The sequence below is a fragment of the Aedes aegypti genome, chromosome 2 (genome assembly GCF_002204515.2).
Source record: "Aedes aegypti strain LVP_AGWG chromosome 2, AaegL5.0 Primary Assembly, whole genome shotgun sequence".
In the NCBI taxonomy this organism is placed as follows: Eukaryota; Metazoa; Arthropoda; class Insecta; order Diptera; family Culicidae; genus Aedes; species Aedes aegypti.
The window spans coordinates 13739627-13760703 of NC_035108.1; the positions used below are offsets into that span (position 1 = coordinate 13739627).

The 21077-nt window shown below is 37.2% G+C and overlaps 1 protein-coding gene and 1 long non-coding RNA gene across 7 annotated transcripts in view; one reads left to right on the forward strand and one right to left on the reverse strand.

The window, feature by feature from the left end:
* LOC5575754 (ubiquitin carboxyl-terminal hydrolase 36) overlaps positions 1-18389 on the forward strand; it is a 55058-nt gene extending 36669 nt beyond the window's left edge. For all 6 annotated transcript variants that reach the window (XM_001662124.2, XM_021839919.1, XM_021839920.1 and 3 more), the window contains one exon: positions 17350-18389. In XM_001662124.2, coding sequence (XP_001662174.2) covers positions 17350-18181 — 832 coding nt within the window. In that variant the 3' untranslated portion in view covers positions 18182-18389. The remainder of the gene's footprint in view (positions 1-17349) is intronic.
* A 1320-nt stretch (positions 18390-19709) lies between these two features.
* On the reverse strand, positions 19710-20122 carry LOC110675335. Its single transcript, XR_002499382.1, has 2 exons — positions 19957-20122; positions 19710-19894 (listed from the first exon to the last, which is right to left on the reverse strand). It is a non-coding gene; the product is annotated as an uncharacterized LOC110675335 (long non-coding RNA).
* Positions 20123-21077: the final 955 nt, after the last annotated feature.

The following is a 21077-nucleotide window of genomic DNA, read 5'->3' on the forward strand; positions in this document are numbered from 1 at the left end:
GTATAGTTTCCATTTCTTCGGCACATATAGGCTGACAATAAATTGTGTGATATATAAATGAAATGTCTTCTGAAAGTATTAACTTGCCTCAAATACTTACCGTCCGATAAATCAAAAAATTGCAGCATGTTAATGAATTCTTATCGTTTTTCATCGGATATACTTTCAGCTCTATTCATTTCATTCGCGTCACTTTTTCTCACAAATACATGATGGCGACCGTAAATGAAAAATATTGTAGATTCTATAAATCACAATTATAGAAATAATAATTGTAAATTGTTGAAGCGAAAATCTACTACAATTTTTTTCATTCAACTAGAAAATTTGTTGTTTTAAAAATATACTGGTTTAGAAGCTAACATGCGAATGAATTGATTTGATACATACACAAATTATTGATTCTAATCAATGGTTTCTTAGTTTCAACATATTAAAATTCTTCTGCGTGTACAGTTCTCAGTTCCAGTTAGATCTCGTTCAGGAGCATATGAAACATGGTTGGGAATATTATTTTTTTATAAATATATTTTTGCGCCTATTCTACAAAAATAATAAACTTTGTAGGAAAATAGCAAAAATCACAACAGGTTTCGAGAAATAGTAGTTTTCTCAGGTAAGCAGGTCTCATTTTAGAGTCTAGGTCACTAGTTTAATGCAAGTCTATTTTTAATTTAGAGAGTCAACATGGTTTTTAAAATCAATTGTTTTTTTATTTATTTATTTAGGTTTACATCAACAGACTATGTATAGTCCCAATGATATTAAAAATAAAAACAAAAATACATATTATATAACAAAACAAACATGGCAAAACATTGAATATAAAAAAGTCAAGATCGTAAAACATTTCAAACTTAAAATATGTCTTCAGTCCCTCCGGCCAGCGAAAAAGCTAGAAAATTTACGACGAAGCATATTTCGTGTCAGATGGAAATCGAAGATCGACGCCACACGATTAAAAACACGTTGCAGACCATGAACAGCATTGCTCAATCCATAATTGGTGCGACGAAATGGAAGCCTCATCATCGAACTATTCCGCAGTGGACGAGGTTGCACGTTCAGATGCATTTGTTGCAGGATAGCTTCGCAATCGATTCTTCCGTTTAGAGTATCGACGACGGTTAAAGCTCTACAAACGTCTCTTCGAATTCGCAAAGGTTGCAAGTCGATCAGTTGGCAGCGGCTCTCGTAACTCGGAAGGCGTAAAGGGTCTCTCCAAGGTAGCCTCCGAAGTGCAAAACGAAGAAATCTCCGTTGAACTGATTCGATTCGCTCGCATCCGTTGTTGTAGTTCGGACTCCAGACCGCAGACCCATATTCCAATGTTGCTCGAACGAGGGAACAGTATAACGCTTTCAGGCAATAGATGTCGGTAAAGTTCTTTGCAGTTCTAAAGACGAAGCCAAGCGTTCTTGATGCTTTATCGACAATATAAGCGATATGATGGGAGAATGTCAGTTGCGAATCCATCAAAACACCCAAATCCTTAACGCACTGCACTCGTTCGATTGGCGTATCAAAAATGCTATACTCGAAGATTATCGGCTGTTTCTTCCGTGAAAAAGTGATTACGGAGCACTTTGCTGGATTGACGACTAGTCGGTTGAGATCACACCATCCAGCGAAGACGTTTATCTGGTCCTGGAGATAACGGCAATCTTCAATTGAGCATATATGTTTGCCTTATTCTGCGTGAAGTAATTCCTGGTGCGGAATTCTAGAGGCTCAGAGAAACCTTCATTACGCGACTATAGTACACGTTCCTCATGATATTTTCTAAGATCCCGAAGAATGCTTCAGGAGTTCTAGTGGTTTCTTCATAGTTTTTTTTTTCGAGTACTTTCAGGAACTTTTTTTTCGAATACTTTCAGGGTACTTCAGTGATTTCTCAAAGAATGCTTACAGTAGAATCCAGTAATTTTCAAAGGGATTGCTCTGAAAAAAATCCTAGCAATTATCCCCATATTCCACATATTTTTGGTTGTTGTTGTTGCTTCTAGGAGATTTCCCACAAATTCTATAGGAGTTTGTCAACAAAGGTTTATTCCAAAGTTTTTGAAAAAAAATCGTTTCGGCATTTTCTTTTATGCCAGGTATTTTCATTAGAATTATTATAAAAATTCATCCACTATTACTTTAAGGAATTTCTCCAAAAATCAGCAGTTCTTCAGCATTTCATTAAAATATTATTTCCCGAATAATTTAAAAAAAAATCCAAATCTCCATGTTTTTTCACAATTTCATTTAAGGTCTCACACCAGTTAATACTACTTCAATTATTACAGTTATTGTTCCGATCATTCATATATAAATTTCTTCAGGTATTCTATCAGAATGTCTTCAAAAAATGCAGTGAAACATTATTCAGAAATGCGAATGTTTTTTTTTCAGTAATCCTTACAAATTTATTAGGAAAAACCTATTAAGAATTTCATCAAGAATCCAGGAGTTTCAGAGATCATCATAGGAATTCATCATGCCATACTTAGAACTTACACAAGTTTCATCAGAGATTACTCTAGAATTTTCTTTAGAAATTCCTGTCGGTTTTTTTTTTTCAAAATTTTCTCCAAAAAAATCTGAAAAATTTCCTTGACTCATCCCTGAGACATCCCTCAATAAACGATTGGAAGAAAATCTTTGAAGGCTTCTTGTGAAATAAAAATAAAAATGGAGGAATTCCTGAATGAACTTTGAGCTCTTCATCTTCTTACTAGTGTTACGTCCCAACTGGGACAAAGCCTGCTTCTCAGATTAGTGTTCTTATGAGCACTTCCACAGTTATTAACTGAGAGCTTTCTTTGCCGATTGACCATTTTTGCATGTGTATATCGTGTGGCAGGTACGAAGATACTCTATGCCCTGGGAATCGAGAAAATTTTCTTTACGAAAAGATCTTCGATCAGCGGGATTCGAACCCACGTCCCTCCCATGCTGAATAGCTGCGCGTTTACCGCTACGGTTATCTGGGCCCCACAACTTTGAGCTCTTGAAGATGCTATAAACGAGAATGTTGGAGAAAGTCCTAAGGAAATCAATGTAAGAAACAATGGACATATTTCTGAAAAACATAGAATTTTCTTGAAAAATGAATCAAGCTTTGAAGGAATTCTTGATTCCTATAAAAAAAATCAGAATGAATTCATAAAGGTATCTAAAAAGAAATTCATGGAAGAATTAAGAAAGAGGAAGAGGAAGAGATGTTTGGAGTAATATGTGAAAGAAATGAACAGCAAAAGGAGCAGTTATATTTGTTGTAATGTCACGAGGAATTTAAAAAAATCAGATAAATGTTCCTACAGAAATGTCTGTTCAAATGAGGAAACGATCTCTTACCTCGACCGTCAATTTCTTTTTGTTTGTTTTAATTCAGCTAAGAGGTCTCTAAAGTTGATATTTCGAAGACGGTCCATCACTTTCAGCCCTGATTTCATCAAGATATTATCTATGCAAAAGTACAAATCGCCCTCCAGATAAATTATCTGGGACCGTCGCTGATGATCATAAATCTGAATTCTATTTTAAGGGAAAGGCTAATTAGTTTCTTAAGTTCGAGGTTTCACCATATATCTGGCTTTGATGATTAAAAGCACTTTCAGATCATTTGATAATACGCTTGGGTTTTGGGGAAATTAAAACAAAATAGCCATATTTTTGTCATGTTGTTTACACATTTAGAACAAAGATATATTTTTTATTGAAGTGAAAAATACTTTGAAATTTATCATTAGTTTTTTGTTCAAGATATCAAAACCAAACCTAGAATAAATAAATTTAAGGTGAAACAGCTTGGAATCAAAATTCAATAATGTACCAAAACTTTGAAGGCACAAATCTCGCGAAAGAAGCATCAAACTACAGTGCAATTTCTATTTTAGCTTTGTGCACTAGCAAAAAGTTTAAAATAAGAAGATTGACTTTGTACGTTGATTATTTCAGCAGATTAGTGCCTTTGAAATCGTGAGTAGGGGCACAAGCCGGCCATTGTGCCTGTCATGTTTAGATTCCGAGATGTGTCACCTTAAGGCCCAAGTAAAAATGGAGCAAATGTGAAAAATGAAAAAGCAGTTTTCGCCGTTAAAATCGACAAATCGAAAAAATAAAAACACACAGCTATTTTATAGCAAAATAAATAGGCTGTGTGTTTTTATTTTTTCCGATTTGTTGATTTCAAGGGCGAAAACTGCTTTTTCATTTTTGACATTTGCTTCATTTTTTCTTGCACCTTAAGGTCATATAAAAAAAAATCGTTAATAATTCATGTATTTTTAAAAATTTCTTGAACCTGGAATATTTTTTCAAACCTGGAAATATCAGGGAATTTCATTTCTGTAAATGAGTAAACACCCTGTTAAAGGCTATTTTAGGCTAGACTGACGGTTCGCTCACTGTGGATCCCACAGAAACACTGAGTGAAATGCTGAGGACTCACTTCCCTGATTCAATCCCTGAAGCGAGCGTGAACGCTAATGGCGACAGACATGGCGTCTCTGGTCAACAAGAGCTCCTCTCATGGGACTCAAGTACCAAAAGAGACGCATTGAAGGTTGCCAAAGAAGTCTTTACGCGAGCAAGGGTGGAAAGGGCAATGAGATTATTTGAGCCATTTAAATCTGCTGGCATTGAATGAATTTTCCCAGCGCTTATCCAGAAAGAGGAGCAAACGCTTATTTCTCCCATAATAGAGATTTTTAAGGCCAGTTTAGTCTTAGGACATATTCCAGATGACTGGTGTCAAGTTCGAGTTGTCTTTATCCCGAAGGCGAAAAAAAAGACAAAACCAATCCAAAAGACCGATAAGTCTGTTGTCAGTGATGCTTAAAATAATGGAAAAGGTCTTAGGAGAATTCATAAATTCAAAATTTATAGAAGCAATGCCTCTTTCCAAATACCAATTCGCTTACCAAAGTGGAAAATCTACGATCTCAGCACTACATATGCTAGTCAAAAAGATCGAGAAAACTTTTCATGCAAAGGAAATCGCCATCGTGTCATTTCTTGATATTGAGGGTGCATTCGATAACGCTTGCTATTCGTCTATAGTGTCAGCAATGCATAGGAGAAAATTTGACCCATGCATTGCTACCTGGGTACATGCTATGCTAGCAAATCGCCGAATCTCATCCGAGTTGAGCGGATCGTGCGCCACTGTCATGGCCACAAAGGGGTGTCCTCAAGGAGTACCCCCCCTTTCACCTTTGCTATGGTCTCTAGTGGTGGATGATCTTCTTAATAGCTTGGAAAAAAGAGGATTCGAGGTTGTTGACTACGCTAATGATGTTGTCATCATTGTACGCGGCAAATTTAAAAGCGTTGTCCTTGCAAGAATGAAATCAGCTCTCGATTACACGCTCTCCTGGTGTCTGAAAGAGAAACTGGGGATAAATCCTTCAAAAACTACGATTGTTCCTTTCACAAAGCGCAGAAAGGTACAGCTGCAACCTATTTTCCTTAATCAAACACGATTAGTTTACTCAAATGAAGTCAAATACCTTGGCATTACGCTTGATGCTAAACTCAATTGGAACACACATCTTCAAAACATGGTAAATAAAGGTCTCTCTCTCTGTGGGTCTGCCCAAAGACCTGTGGAAAGAAGTGGGGCCTAAAACCTAATATGATCATGTGGATATATAAAACCATCGTTCGGCCTGGAATAGCCTACGCTTCCCTTGTTTGGTGGCCAAAAACAAGCGAGGCTACGGCTAGATCCAAGCTGAACAAAATCCAACGCGCTGCGTGCGTCGCCATTACTGGTGCAGTTCGCAGCACCCCTTCATTCGCCCTAGATGCAATGCTTAATCTGCCCCGGCAAGATCAATTCAAAAAGCTGGATGCTGAGAAAAGCGCTCTGAGGCTAAAACGATCAATAAACCTTCTGGCAGGTGATTTAACCGGTCACCTAACCATACTAAACGAATTTTCTATAAATCCAACTGCAGAAAAATACAGTGACTGGATGGAAATGGTTGTGAATTATGACATGCCATATACGGTGTTCATTCCTTCTCGCCAAGAGTGGCAAGAAGGTGGACCGAGTATTCCTCCAGGCTCAATCAAATTCTACACTCATGGATCGAGAATGAACAATCGTTCTGTATCTGGAGTGCACGGACCAAGAACTAAAATCTCTGTCCCTCTCGGAAAGTGGCCTACAGTTTTTCAGGTTTTTATCATTGAATGTGCGCAGCTCAGCGTAAAGAGGAATTACAGAAATGCCACTATCTGTATTTGCTCCGACAGCCAAGCAGCTCTTCATGCTCAGAAGGCTTACACTTTTAACTAAAAATTAGTGTGGGAATGTGTTCTTGCTCTAAAAACCCCAGCCATCCGCAATAGAGTTAAACTATATTGGATTCCGGGGCATACGGGTCTAGAGCCGTTTCTGTAGTGAAACGTGCGAAACCTCTCAACACCATCTCTGCTCCTGCAGTGCACATATACAACGAAGGTCCAAAATATTTGGCAAGCCCTTTTTGGAGCCAGCCGATATTTGGAACGCATCCCACAGGGAAGTGGTCGGCTTTATCAGGCTGATCGTACCAGATTGGGGGATTCACAATGCTGCAACTTAGGACTTCTGCCCATCAATGGCAGATGGCTAAAAGTTCAGTCACCACGCAAAGTATTCCGGTGGCGTTCTCGCCACTGAGGGTCTTTGTAAAAGCAAAAGGATATATCACAATTGTTCTAAAATAGATACTTCTGAAAACAGATACTTTGTATGGACTTACTTTATGTCGTTCGTATAAACTTTCGTTATTTCATCATTTCTGAGGATTACCTTGGTAATCCTCAGTGATTCATCTGTAAGTTTTCTCAAACATATCTTCAGAAATTTATCAAGACCTTTGACCTCTTCCATTCATTCTAGAATAAGTCTCGGAATTCTTCCAAAGTCAAGAGAATTTCCAAGGGTTGTTTAGAACTATTTCAATGATTTATTCAAGATTTCTACCAACATTTATACATAATTCTTGGATGAGCAAATTATCAAAGAATGTCTTAGAAAAAAGCTCCTAATATATTCTTTGGTATTTTGCTTGATTATTTCTTGAAATTTTTGCGGACATTCTAACTGGAATGCTTCACCTTCAACCTATAAAAGCACCTTCCAATTCAGGAAACTTCTTTTAGCATTTCCTTGAAGCAGGCATGTCCAACGTACGACCCACGACTTAATTTTATGCGGCCCGTGATGATCTTAAATACCCTTCTCATATCTGGCTCTTTTGCCGCTCGTTGAAGCATGAAGTGAACATTCTTGGGCTAATTATTGGAACTTTAGATTCTTCAATATTAAATTTTCTTTATTATGAAGATTTTAAATTATGTTGGGTCCTGCTGAATTTGCTTCATTCATTTTTCACTGATTAAAATGTTTAATTCTCAGCTTAATTTTGCAAGAATTAAGTGCATCAAATTTGTCCAAAAACTTTCTATACTATTAAATACTCAAAATCGAATTCATATGCAGTTCGAACAAATGTTGTCGACAAAAGGTTAAAAACCACACACAATAATAAGTGTTACAATTTCAAACAGTATTTTACGTACAACTTGGGCCAGATTCTCACAATAATTACACGGAACATTTAGGTTTAGAATCCAAAACGTTGCGCAAGATTACAAAAAGAATCCGTAGTAGTATTTCACATAATCCTAACCAGCACCAAATCTGGGACATTTACCTGGAGAAGGTTTCCCAAAATATTTAAGGTATTTCTTACAGAATTCAAAGCAGAACAGATTTCTCTACATTCTAAAACAGGATTTAAAAAAGATGGCCTTCTGGCCGAGTTCTAAAGGCGATTTTCACAGAATCATGCGCAGAATTATCGCAAAGTCCGGAACCTAATGCTATGCATTCTAAGATTTTTTTTAAATAATACTAGACAAGGTTTTGACAAAATCTATGAAAATTTCTGGCTGAATTCTAAGAATGATTCTGAGCACAATTCTCGCACAATATTCTATTTCCACTTAAATTTGATATTACAGTCGCCTCTCCGCAACTCGATATCGAAGGGACCATCGAGATAGGGAGAGGTCGAGACAAAGAACATTAATTTAATGAACACTAGATCGAAAATCACTCCGTTACTAGGAAAATAATAAACAAACAAACTTCATTTCGAGTTTCCAAATTGTTCTGAATCACTCAAATCTGGTCTAGTATCCTTTGATAATGTTCATATCGATATATGGAGAGAAAGTTGGGAACGAAAAATCTACAGAAACACATCGAGATAGGGAGATATCGAGATAAAGAGGATATCGAGATATGAAGAGGCAAATCGTATGCAGAATGAAGGGACCGAAGCAATCATCGACATAGAGAGAGAGATAGCGAGACGTAGAACAACGAAATTTGGAGAGTCCACTGTATCAAAAAGTTTGAAAAAAGTTAAAAATATTTGGCCCGCCACAAAATATTGTATTTGAGAGTTGACCCACGATTTAAAAAGGTTTGGCAGAATTGTCTTAAAGAATCTCCACAGAGTTTTTCTGAGCAATTCCGCCAAACAGTTTCTAAGAATTTTCGAAGGTTTGGCAAACTTTTATCGATTCGTTCTTAAATGTTCCAGGCATCTTTTCTCGGATTCTCCCAGGACATAATCTTGGCTTTACTGTTACGGATTCTAAAAGCGATACAAACAGGAATTTCTTCAAAAATTCTTTAATGATTTTAACGTTTTTCTCCGACAATTCCTTTAAGAATCCTTGGAGGAGTTTTTTTAAAAACTTCACAAAGAGTTCTTCTAGAAAATATTTTATGAATTCAAGAAAATTCTAGACAATTACAAATTTATTTCTTCTTTGTTCTTTTTAATCTCTTTAAGAGGGGTCTCTTAGAATTTGATCAAAAATTGTTCTATGAGTTTCTCTGGAGAATGCATCAAGTATTTCCTTAGCCTCGTGGTAAAGTCAGCGTCTACAAAGCAAAGCCTTGCCAAAGGTTTCTGGGTTCGATGCCGCCTTGTTGGTCAAGGATCTTATCGCGAAAATTTCATTGATATCTCTGAACATACATCCTAAGATTATTTAATGTAATTTGTGTAAACTCTTCTAGTCCAAAGAACTTGTGAATATGGTCCAAGTGGTTCCGGAGTTATTCCGAATTGTCTCGGGTTACCAAAATTGGCCAAACCATCCATTCATAGGATATCTCAAATCCCTGATGAGGAAGAAAGTTTGTGTCTTCGGCAAAGTTGTCCAGCAGATCAAAGTGCTATATAGCAGTAACGAATCTATTTGCGAATTCATTCGCTAGGTGGCACCATTGACAAATTTCCGCTTTAGGTATCAACAATATATATTTAGGTAGGAACTTCTCCATGGGCAGCTTTTAAACCTCCTCTGAAATACCAATTTTTGCAGGAATTCGTTGAATACATTCATGGATTGTTTCAGGATGTCATCCATAGGTTTTTTATGATTTTTGTTTTCAAAAATTACCTAGCCGTTTCGTTAATTCCTCAAGTAGTTTATGCAATTTTTTGGGGGTGGGCGGCAACGCGAACGATTTTTTTTTCTAGGAATCCCTGAACTTATTTTATCGAGAACCTAACTCAGGAACCAAGTATTTGGTGAAATTTGTGATATTTTTGTTTCACCGTGGAAGTCGAGAGAAGATTTATCAGGATTTTTTTAATTATCTTCGAAAAATACAGGAGAGATCCTTGAAATAGTTATCGCAAACTGGAAGATTTAAGGATGTTATTCATGGAAGAATTTAGGACGGAAGGTTTGAAAAATTTCTTAGACCATATCTAGAGAAATTCATGTAGCTATTTTAAGTGGAAATCTTTGATAAATACCTCGAAGAACTTTAAGAAACGCTGGTGAATTCCTCGGAGTAGTACATATCAAATTTTGGTTTAGGTAGTTTCTTGGACAGTTATTTATGTAATTCCTGATGTGCATAAAACAGTAACTTTACAAAACGATTTTTTGTTCCCTCCCCTTGGTTATGCGACCTTGCCGTGATGGGAGGGCATAATCCATTAGCCCATATGATGGAAACCGAAGGCGTAACCTGTAGTGGTGGTATCACATTTTGGCATTATTTTTTTTTTGCTTAAAGCCGCGTCATAATTCATATGGCATAGACGCACTAATATCTCGGATGTGATCCAACGGACATTTTGCGTCATTGATAGAATTGATGCCCATTTCAAATAATTAATCTATTCGAAGTGGACATTAATACTTTTTTTTTTTAATTTCTTTATTAGTATTATTCCAAACATTACATTCATTTCTTATATCTAGGTGTTCTGTGTTATTTGACAACACTATCATCCTAATTTGGTAAAACAAATTTAAGATTTAATTAACATGTTGTTAACAACATATTACATTTCATTTGCCGTAGCAGTTCAGTTTTTTTTACAGGTGAGTTGATTTCACCTGCTTATAAGAGAAAAAAAAACGTTTTTAATATACTTAACCTAACTTAACCTAAACATATAACGCATTAATCGTGGCAATAGAAGATTGTAACGATTTTTGCCTGAAATTATTAATGATTGTATTTGACATTTGTTACAATGTTTCAACATTGGATATTCTATGTAACTCATTGGTACCATACCAGGGAGGAAGCCTCAGAATCATTTTCAAAATTTTATTTTGAATTCTCTGCAGAGCTTTCTTCCTGGTATTACAACAGCTAGTCCATATTGGTACAGCATACAACATGGCTGGCCTGAAAATTTGTTTGAATATCAACAGCTTGTTCTTAAGACAAAGTTTTGATTTTCTATTAATAAGGGGATAGAGACATTTTACATATTTATTACATTTGGCTTGAATGCCCTCAATGTAATTTTTGAAAGTTAAATTCTTATCTAGCATGAGCCCCAGATACTTAACTTCATCTGACCAATTTATTGGAACCTCTCTCATCGTGACAACATGTCTACTTGAAGGTTTCAAATAAAGAGCTTTTGGTTTATGTGGGAATATTATTAGTTGAGTTTTGGAAGCATTAGGAGAAATCTTCCATTTTTGCAAGTATGAAGAAAAAATATCCAAACTTTTTTGCAATCGACTACAGATGACACGCAGGCTTCGTCCTTTGGCGGAGAGGCCTGTGTCATCCGCAAATAAAGATTTTTGACATCCCTGAGGTAACTCAGGTAAGTCAGATGTGAAAATATTGTATAATATTGGTTCCAAAATGCTGCCTTGGGGAACACCAGCTCTTACAGGAAGTCTTTCAGATCTGGAGTTTTGATAATTAACCTGAAGTGTACGATTTGACAGATAACTTTGAATTATTCTAACAATGTATGTTGGAAAATTAAAGTTTTTTAATTTTACAATCAAACCTTCATGCCAAACACTGTCGAATGCTTTTTCTATGTCTAGAAGAGCAAGACCAGTAGAATAGCCTTCAGATTTGTTGGAACGGATCAAATTTGTTACACGCAAAAGTTGATGAGTGGTCGAATGTCCATGGCGGAATCCGAACTGTTCATTGGCAAAAATTGAATTTTCGTTGATGTGGGCCATCATTCTGTTCAAAATAACCTTTTCAAAAAGTTTACTGATGGAGGAAAGCAAACTGATTGGACGATAGCTAGAAGCTTCTGCAGGATTTTTGTCTGGTTTTAAAATTGGTACAACCTTAGCATTTTTCCATTTGTCAGGAAAATATGCTAATTGAAAACATTTGTTAAATATATCAACTAAAAATGATAAGCTACTTTCTGGAAGTTTCTTGATGAGGATGTAGAAAATTCCATCATCGCCAGGAGCTTTCATGTTTTTGAATTTTTTAATAATAGTTCTCACTTCTTCCAAATCAGTCTCCCAGGCATTTTCGAAAACGTTCTCTTGATTGAGAATATTTTCGAACTCCTGAGTAACTTCATTTTCAATTAGACTAGTAAGTCCTAAATTAAAATTGTGCGCACTTTCAAACTGCATAGCAAGTTTTTGAGCTTTTTCGCAATTAGTTAGTAATAATTTGTTTTCCTCTTTCAATGCCGGTATTGGCTTCTGAGGTTTTTTCAAGATTTTCGATAATTTCCAAAAGGGCTTAGAGCCAGGGTCCAATTGAGAAATTTTATTTTCAAAATTTTTGTTTCTTAATTGAGCAAAACGTTTCTTGATTTCTTTCTGCAAATCCTGCCATATAATTTTCATAACAGGATCGCGAGTGCGTTGAAATTGCCTTCTCCTCACGTTTTTAAGACGGATCAAGAGTTTAAGATCATCGTCTATAATCACGGATTCAAATTTTACTTCACATTTTGGAATTGCAATGCTCCGGGCTTCAACAATGGAATTTGTTAAAGTTTCAAGAGCATTGTCAATATCAAGTTTAGTTTCTAAAGAAGTGTTAACATCAAGATTGGAGTCAACATATGTTTTATATATATTCCAGTCGGCTCGTAAATAATTGAAAGTGGAGCTGATAGGATTGAGAATCGCTTCATGGGATATTTGAAATGTAACAGGGACATGATCAGAATCAAAATCAGCATGAGTAATCATTTGGCTACAAAGATGACTAGAGTCGGTTAAGACCAAATCAATCGTAGATGGATTTCTAGAAGAGGAAAAACATGTGGGGCTATCAGGGTATTGAATTGAGAAATATCCTGAAGAGCACTCATCAAATAAAATTCTGCCGTTGGAATTACTTTGAGAATTATTCCATGACCGATGTTTGGCATTAAAGTCACCAATGACAAAAAATTTTGACTTATTGCGAGTCAATTTACGCAAGTCAGTTTGGAGCAAATTAACTTGCTGCCCAGAGCATTGAAAAGGCAAATAGGCAGCTATGAAAGTATATTTACCAAACTGTGTTTCAACAGAAACACCTAAAGTTTCAAAAACTTTAGTTTCAAATGATGAAAACAGTTGATGTTTTATACGCCTATGAATGATGATTGCAACTCCCCCACATGCCCCATCAAGTCGATCATTACGATAAACAAAAAAGTTAGGATCTCTTTTGAGTTTAGATCCAGGTTTTAAATACGTTTCGGTAATAACTGCTATATGCACGTTATTAACCGTAAGAAAATTAAACAGCTCGTCCTCTTTACCATTCAGAGAACGAGCATTCCAATTTAAAATATTTAAATTATTATTTGGATCCATTAGAAAAACGTAATCCAATAACAATTTGATTTGTAAATTTTACACCTACTTGGACTGCTTCAGTCATAGTGGTGGCTTTGAACATTGCATCAATCATTAGATTCAATTGTTCAGTTAGAAAATTAAAATCAGAGGCAGACATGTCATGTGATTTCCCATTGGAATTTTCGGTAGACGAAGAAGCGGAGTTACCTGTGGCGGTAGGATTTTTTCCATTTGATTTGAAACAAGTAGAATGGGTACCCATGGATCGAACAGGGGAGGAGTTCGAATTTCCTGCTACGATATCGGCAAAGGATTTACCGTGGGTAGATACATTCGAAATAGAAAGATTCGAACGGCTACCCGACGGAATAAAATTAGTTTGTGAATGAGCATGATTATGATCTTCCTGATGGGTATGATTCATGATCAAGCGATCGTTAACTGAAAAATGAGCATTGTTCGATACTCTACCAGGCAAATTCCGGAAACGACCGTTATCGTAACGGATATTATCTTTCATCTGCCTGGCACGAGCCTCAATGACCTTTTTGCGTGAAGGACAATTCCAAAAATTGGACTTATGGTTAGCCCCGCAATTACAACATATGAATTTGGTGGCGTGAGAAGAACCTCCGCAAATCATGCATTTAGCATCCATGCGACAATTTTTTGTACCATGACCCCACTTTTGGCACCGACGGCACTGAGTGGGGTTCTGGTAATTTCCTCCAGGTTTCTGGAAATGTTCCCATGTCACACGGACATCAAACAAAAGTTTTGCTTTTTCTAAAGCTTTAATATTATTTAGTTCTTTTTTGTTAAAGTGAACTAAATAATATTCTTGAGAAAGCCCTTTCCGAACAATGCCAGATTGGGTTCTCTTTTTCATAATGATTACTTGGACTGGGGAAAATCCAAGTAAATCATTTATTCCATTTTTGATCTCTTCAGGTGATTTATAGTCACTTGAGAGACCTTTCAAGACAACTTTGAACAAACGTTCAGTTTTGTCGTCATAAGTAAAAAAATTGTGCTTCTTCTCTTCAAGATGTTTGAGAAGAAGCTCACGATCTTTAAGAGTTTCCGGCAAAACGCGACAGTCTCCTTTCTTTGCGATTTGGAAGGAAACCTTGATTCCCCTAATGGAGTTCAAGATCTCCTGCCTAAATCCCCCAAATTCGGAACAACTGACCACGATAGGCGGCACTCTTTGCTTCCTCACTTGAATCAAAGAGCCTGGGCTAGAGGCTGCTTCGATTTGGTGTTCGGAAAATTTGTCTAGAGCATCGAACTGATTGCTCATTTCGATACAATTATTCATTTCACCCTTGGAAGAAAGTTCGCATTCCGGGTAAACGTCCTTTCTTCCATTCTTGCCACGTGTAGTGACAGTTTTAAAACCCACTTTTTTGGAAGGAAGTAGTGAATTCAGAGATTCACCCTTCCTTTTGTTAGTTGTTGATACCATGTTTAATTAATAAACGAAAGAAGACGTGACCTTCGAAAGGTTTTTTCCCAAGACGGTGTCCAAGAAGGATTACCACCGCTAGCTTTCGCCAACGGGTCCAACGAAAAATCGAAGGCACGGGTCCAAACAAGGATCGTAAAGGGATCAATAGTAGAAAAAATAGTACTGAAAAGTACTGTTTTAGTAGCACTGAAAAGTACCGTTTTTAATTTTAGCACTGAAAAGTACTGTTTTTGTAGCACTGAAAAGTACTGTTTTATTGCTTTAGGTAGTTTTTAAGAAAACTTCCAAGAGCAGAGAGAATTCGTGTACGCACAGCACGAAGGTACGATGCGCACTGAGGACATTAATACTATTGGTGATGATCAGTTTGCCTTCTGCTAACCAAAATGATCCGTAGCCAGTCTTACACACTAAACTCTTACGGTGAATTTCACCGTAATCTCAACAGCTGAACAGTTCGGTGAAATAAAACACCGTAACTTCCTCGGAATTTAACGGATTCCGGTGATTTTTTACCGAATACTGTAAACATTTACCTTACTCCGTTAATTTATTTTACCGAACTGTTCAGCTGTTGAAATTTCACAGGAATCCGTAAAATAATTTAAGTGTGTACTATTAGCTACACTGAGAACAGCGTTGCGGTTGAAAATACTATATCAGAGGGTTAAATTAAATACACAACGCCACTTGATTTGTGCAGACTAAATTCGCATTTATTTAGAATATTTTGTGCATTTAATTTTACCATGGCACCATTTGTATAGTAAAAATTACTATATCATGGTTAAAAACTTGCAGCAGACCAGAATCGAACCGAGGATCTGGCGATTGCCAAGCGCGAACGCTAGCCGCTCGGCTATCGACGCGGTTGGATTGAGAGGGAACAAGACGCAAATAAAAAGCGTTCATGATAGCTCAATCGTGGTTGGAATTGTAAATTTAAAAACACGTTCATGGTTCTCATTACTGCAACGCTTGTTTCAGTGTAGCTAGACACATCGTTATCATGTACGACGTAGGGAACATTACTCTGAGGAAAATGACTAGTAGATTCACTGAATACAAGTAAGTGGCGACAATCTTATTTTAATATGGTTTTTACAATGCCATAAAAAAGAAATACCTCTTTTGTAACAACGGTATAAATAATCTAATTCCAGCTTGATTTTCGCAAAATTTACAAGTAAAAAGTAGGCGTTGTGAAGCATTGCATTTGCCACCGAAAAGTGAATCTTGTAGGAGACTGTTATAGAAGCTTAAGGTAACTTTACTATTAAATATTCACTACTAGTGGTGCCGGCAAACTTCGTCCTGCCATCAAGTAGGCTGCCGAAAAACGCTGTGAACGTCCCATACAAAATGACAGTTCCGTTCACTCCCGTTTTTTTCACTATTCCCGCTGAATATCCTAAACTTTTTATACACACAAACACGTGGGAACACTTCAGGAATATAAGTATGAGCGATTTTTTAAAATCCTATAGCCCGCTCTCGAGCCATTTCGTGACATACAAACACCATTCCATTTTTATTTATATAGAAGATAGATAGATAAAAATGACTATGGAAAGTAAGACGCTGAGATCGATCATCAGGAGGGTTCACTTGCTAGGTTAGAGAAATTGTTGAACAGACAAGGATATATGAACGTAACGACCAATAAATACTTTTAACAATAAAAAAATGAAATTAACTAGAATTACTACTAAACAGCCTAATTTTGTTAAGACTTCACGATAATTTAAGCCTCTAATCTTACGTAAAAGACAGGAGTAATCAGAATAGCACTTATTCAAAACCATTTTGACTAGACAGTATTAGTAATGACACTACTACACTACTATTTCAAATAAATTCTGATGGAGCTGCTGATTTTCACTATGCTTCCTTTTCTCAGAAGCAAGGGAATATGGGTATTTTTCAAAAACTATCACGTCACAATACTAATAAAAAACAGTGTTCATGTGGGCACCATAGCCTAGTCCGTCTGAGTATTGGTTCTGGTAGAGGGGAAACTTGGCAAAAGCCAGACCGAGGGTTCAGCCTTGACAAGTTAACTGTCAGGCAGCTCCAACTGAATACCATACAAATAAAAAAAACTTTACAAAACGATTTTTTGTTCTGGAGAAAAACTTGTAGAATTACCTGACGGAATACCAGACGTAATTTAAAAGAGACTGTAGGCATTCTACAGTGGGATTATGATGGATTTTCTGTTGGGGTTTCTGCTAGACTCCGATTAATTTCTAGAGGAACATATAGATAAATCTTCGGAGCTTTTCCTAGAAAGAGCCTAGGGAAAAATGCAAATAAGTTCCTCGACGTTTTATTGAAAAAAATCTTGATTCCCAGTTATATGAGGTTTTTTGTATATTTTACGTTCAACAGAAGCAAAATACAAAATGTGTAAGATTAAGTTGTTGGCATAAGAAATTGCTTAAATAACTTCAAACACGTTTTTCTCATAAGTGATTTTTTGTCATTTAAACCGCCTTATACATATAGCAGTTGCATATTGCAATGACCTAATCATAATTCATAGAATCAGCATTTCTCCAGTTGTCGAAACGTCGAAAATTATATTTTTTGTGCAAAACATGCGAAAAACCTACAAAGACGTTCAACACAATGACGAAAATCCTCGCTCTCAAGATTTCCTACAGAAAATCAACACCGTTCTCCACCATTAGAGAGTTACGAAATTTGTGCCCAGATATGTCAATACCTATAAGTAACAAAGGTAACATGCCCTTCTTTTACAGGATACAATCGCACGTCCTGCTGGGTCCGGGAAACAACGGCAACAGGCAGCAGCGATGTTCGAATCAAATCGAAGAGGATTACTCGCCCAAATCGCCCCCCGTCATAAAAACCAAAGCCGGCCTCTGGAAGGTAAGTGATAACCGTCCTCAAAGCAGTAGCAGCAGCAGCAGTAGTAGTGCAAACAACAGCAACAACACTTCGCCTGCTACTTCCGGCAATTCCTCCCCGGCCAACTATGGACACATGAATGGCAACGGCAGCGGTCCATTGGCGTCCGGGTACCACCAGTCAAACAACCGACAGTTTAACGGCTTCAACGGTTACAACGGTAATGGGAACAATAATCGCAACGGCAACGGAAATGATGTCGTTAATCAACTATACCAATTCTCGCACCGTGGTTACGGAGCTCCGGTTCGAAGCTGGAACGGACAGCAGACCAACATGGACCGGGAACTGTCGAATGAACGACGAGAGGACAGGAAGCGGCAGTACGAAGACGATTGTGATACCGAAATGGATCGGGGTCGGACGAAGAAGGTCAAAACGCACTTCTATCATCAACAGCAGCGGCAGCAACAACAGCATAACCCATTCCAGATGCATCAGATGAACGGCGGAAACGGTGGTGGCAACAACAACAATTTCAACCGAAAGTGGAATAATAACAACGGCAACCAATTTGGAGGCAAGTACTACCAAAATCGAGGAGGTAACTACTATCAAAACGGTAATCACCCCCGGAACTACAACGGGTTTCGCAATGGGCGTCACGGACGTAATGGTTTTTATAATAAGTCTCATCATAATCATCAGCGTGACAAATTTTAATCAAAGCCGTAATACTAGTACCAATAGTAGAGGCCGTGCACTATCTTCCTACCACCCCTCTCCCACTTCTATCCACCCTTCTTCCATTTCCATTATCTCGATTATTGTTTCTGTACATATATGTAAAACTAAATAAGAGAGAAACTTTTCGGTATAAACGAATAAACGCGAACGAAACTGTTAGCGGGAGGAAAAACATCCATCCTTATTTGTTCGCCACAATGTTTTAACCTTTCCGATATCTTTACCCGTCCCGACAATGGCCCGGGGAAATCCACCAGATGAAGCATTTTCAAGCGAGCAACCCCCGTTTGTGTAAACCGATAAGCCTGAGGAAAGTTTTTTGTGTAAATAGTTTATTAGAAATCTTGTAGCTCTTTATTATTGCACTATTATTGGAAATAGTGATAGTAGTTATCTTAATTCATAGAATTTACAGTGCAAAACCATTGGATCAAGCGCGGAAGCAAGTTGCGTGAGGGAACTAAACCTCTTTTGGTGGTTTTCAACTAGGAAGCGTTGGATCCATGTACACTCTCCACACTATTATGGGTCACTCAAGGAACCATCTCACATTCAAATTGATCGTTTTTCTTGAAAAGGCGTCAACTTCTTTAATTTTTTCTCACTATCCGATCATTGAAGGTCTATTCTTTTGTTTTAAACACATATATATTAATATTATTTTCAAAACTTGTTCGGAAAAGCTCAAAAGAACCAAGGTAACCAAAACCACTATTATGGGTCAAAATCAAGTTCGTAACAATTATGGGTCAATCTGTCACATATAATGGGTCACTCTTATAAGATTAAAATGATGAAACTCCTGAAACTCTTACAACGCATTTCCTTTTATTTTGAATAAAGAAACAGGCTTTTGAACAAATGTACGCATTGAAGAGATACTCTCATTGACAAACAGACATAACAGTTAGGTTAAATATTAAAGAACCCCGCATAATCACAGTAAAATATACAGTTTCTTCAATAATTATGTAGATTGAAAACGAACAAATTTATAAGACACAGACATTTGAACAAACAATCGCATTGAAGAGAATGTGGTCATAGACAAACAGACATAACTCTCTGATCAGCATCAGTGAACCCCATTTAATCACAACAAAAGAAGAAATTTCATTAATAAGTAGGTATGTAATTTAAAAGAATCAAAAACAAAAACGTTTATTTCCCGAATTCAGTCTCATACATTTTTAACAATCAACTGTCTGCTTCCTTGTAAGTTAAATCTTTTCTGTTTTTACAATGATATGTTTTATTGAAAAATCAATTTTACTTCAATTTAGCCCGATTTAGGCATCAATGTCCTCTTTTTCTTCTTCTGCCGAGGAGGGTCGTTTTCCTTTTCTTGCTGTTGTTTTTCCTTCTGTAACTTTTTCTCATCTCTTTTCTTCTTTCTGATGCTTTGTTCTTCCTCCTTCTGAATTCGAGCCAGTTTCCGTTTTTCAATCCTTGCTACTTTTGCTTCCTCTTCTTGTTTTCGTTCTTCGTCCTTTTTATCATACCATTTTCGCCATCTATTGCTGGTTGCGACTGATGGTACATGTTCCTTTCTCCTCTGTTTGTCATTTCCATTTCGCTCGTTGACCTTTGGCCAAATGAAAATTCCTTCAAACGGATCATTTGATGCAGCTTCTTCATCTTGGCTCATGTCGTCATTGGGTTGAACAGGTTGTGGATCGTTTATTTCATCTAAAAAAAGAAAAGGTTGTATAAAACGACTAGACCTTTGAGAAAACCGTCAATTGGCTTACCTTCTACAGCATTTTGTTGCACAATAGGTGTGCAAGAGCCATCCTCTCCAATTGTTAACTCCAGAGTAATACTTTGAAATTGCTGAAGAGGTTCTGTGAACATCAAACCTTCAGACTTATCCTTCAGAGACTTCCAGTAGTTGAAAAGTCCCAACTCATCTAGTGAGCCATACCAATAATCGTTTTTCCAGTCCATTGTGAATCTTGTTAGTTGATCCTCGCTGAGGCCCTTTTCAAAGTAATACAGTTGGATCTTGAATGCATCCTGGTCATCCTCCGGTTCAACACTATCCGATGAATTCTCTGCCTCCTGTTGTGCATCGCTCTCAGTGTTTTCCGTAAGAACTTTATTTGCATTTGCAGGCAGTCTACTGAAATCAACTTCATTTACATCCCAAGGAGAAAGACCACACATTTTGAACGCTTTTTTCAAACACTCCTTCGAGTTCGAAAAATTGTCCAGTGAAGTCTTCAGGAGTGAACAGAAATTGACCTTGGTTACTTTAGCGTCACTGCGTCCCAAAAGATGCTGTCGTAGAACTTTATTCCAAATTTGTTTGAATGGACCAAAAAACTGTCTATCCAATGGCTGCAGGATACGCGTAGAGTTGGGATAGAGTGCAATCAACATTATTTCGTGTGCTGTACAGAACTCAGTAAGTTCAATACTGATGTGACTTTTATGTCCATCCACAAACACAACAACGGGAAATTTAATGTGATTATCCAACAGCCATTTATGAAAATCGTTTGTCATGTATTCAAAAAAAGTCTTTGACGTCTGCCAACCTTCATCAGAAACGCCTACAGACCAGCCATTCGGTGTATGTTCAACGATTTCGCGGGTTACTCTTTTTCCCGGATACAGGATCATTGGTGGTGTAAGTGTTCCCTCAGCATTGCTTCCAAAAAGGACAGTGTAATTGTCTTTACTTGAATTGTTGTGGACGAAGTACGAGTTTTCGACATTCGGTCCACAAATCGCGTTGAAGTCCTGCGGAACAAGCTTAAAGCCCGATTCGTCGAAGTTGTAAATTCTTTCCGGCTCGTCAAAGATCGATAGATCAATGCCGTCCTCTTGCAGGGTTTCTTCCACCTCTAGAAACCAGTGACGGATTTGC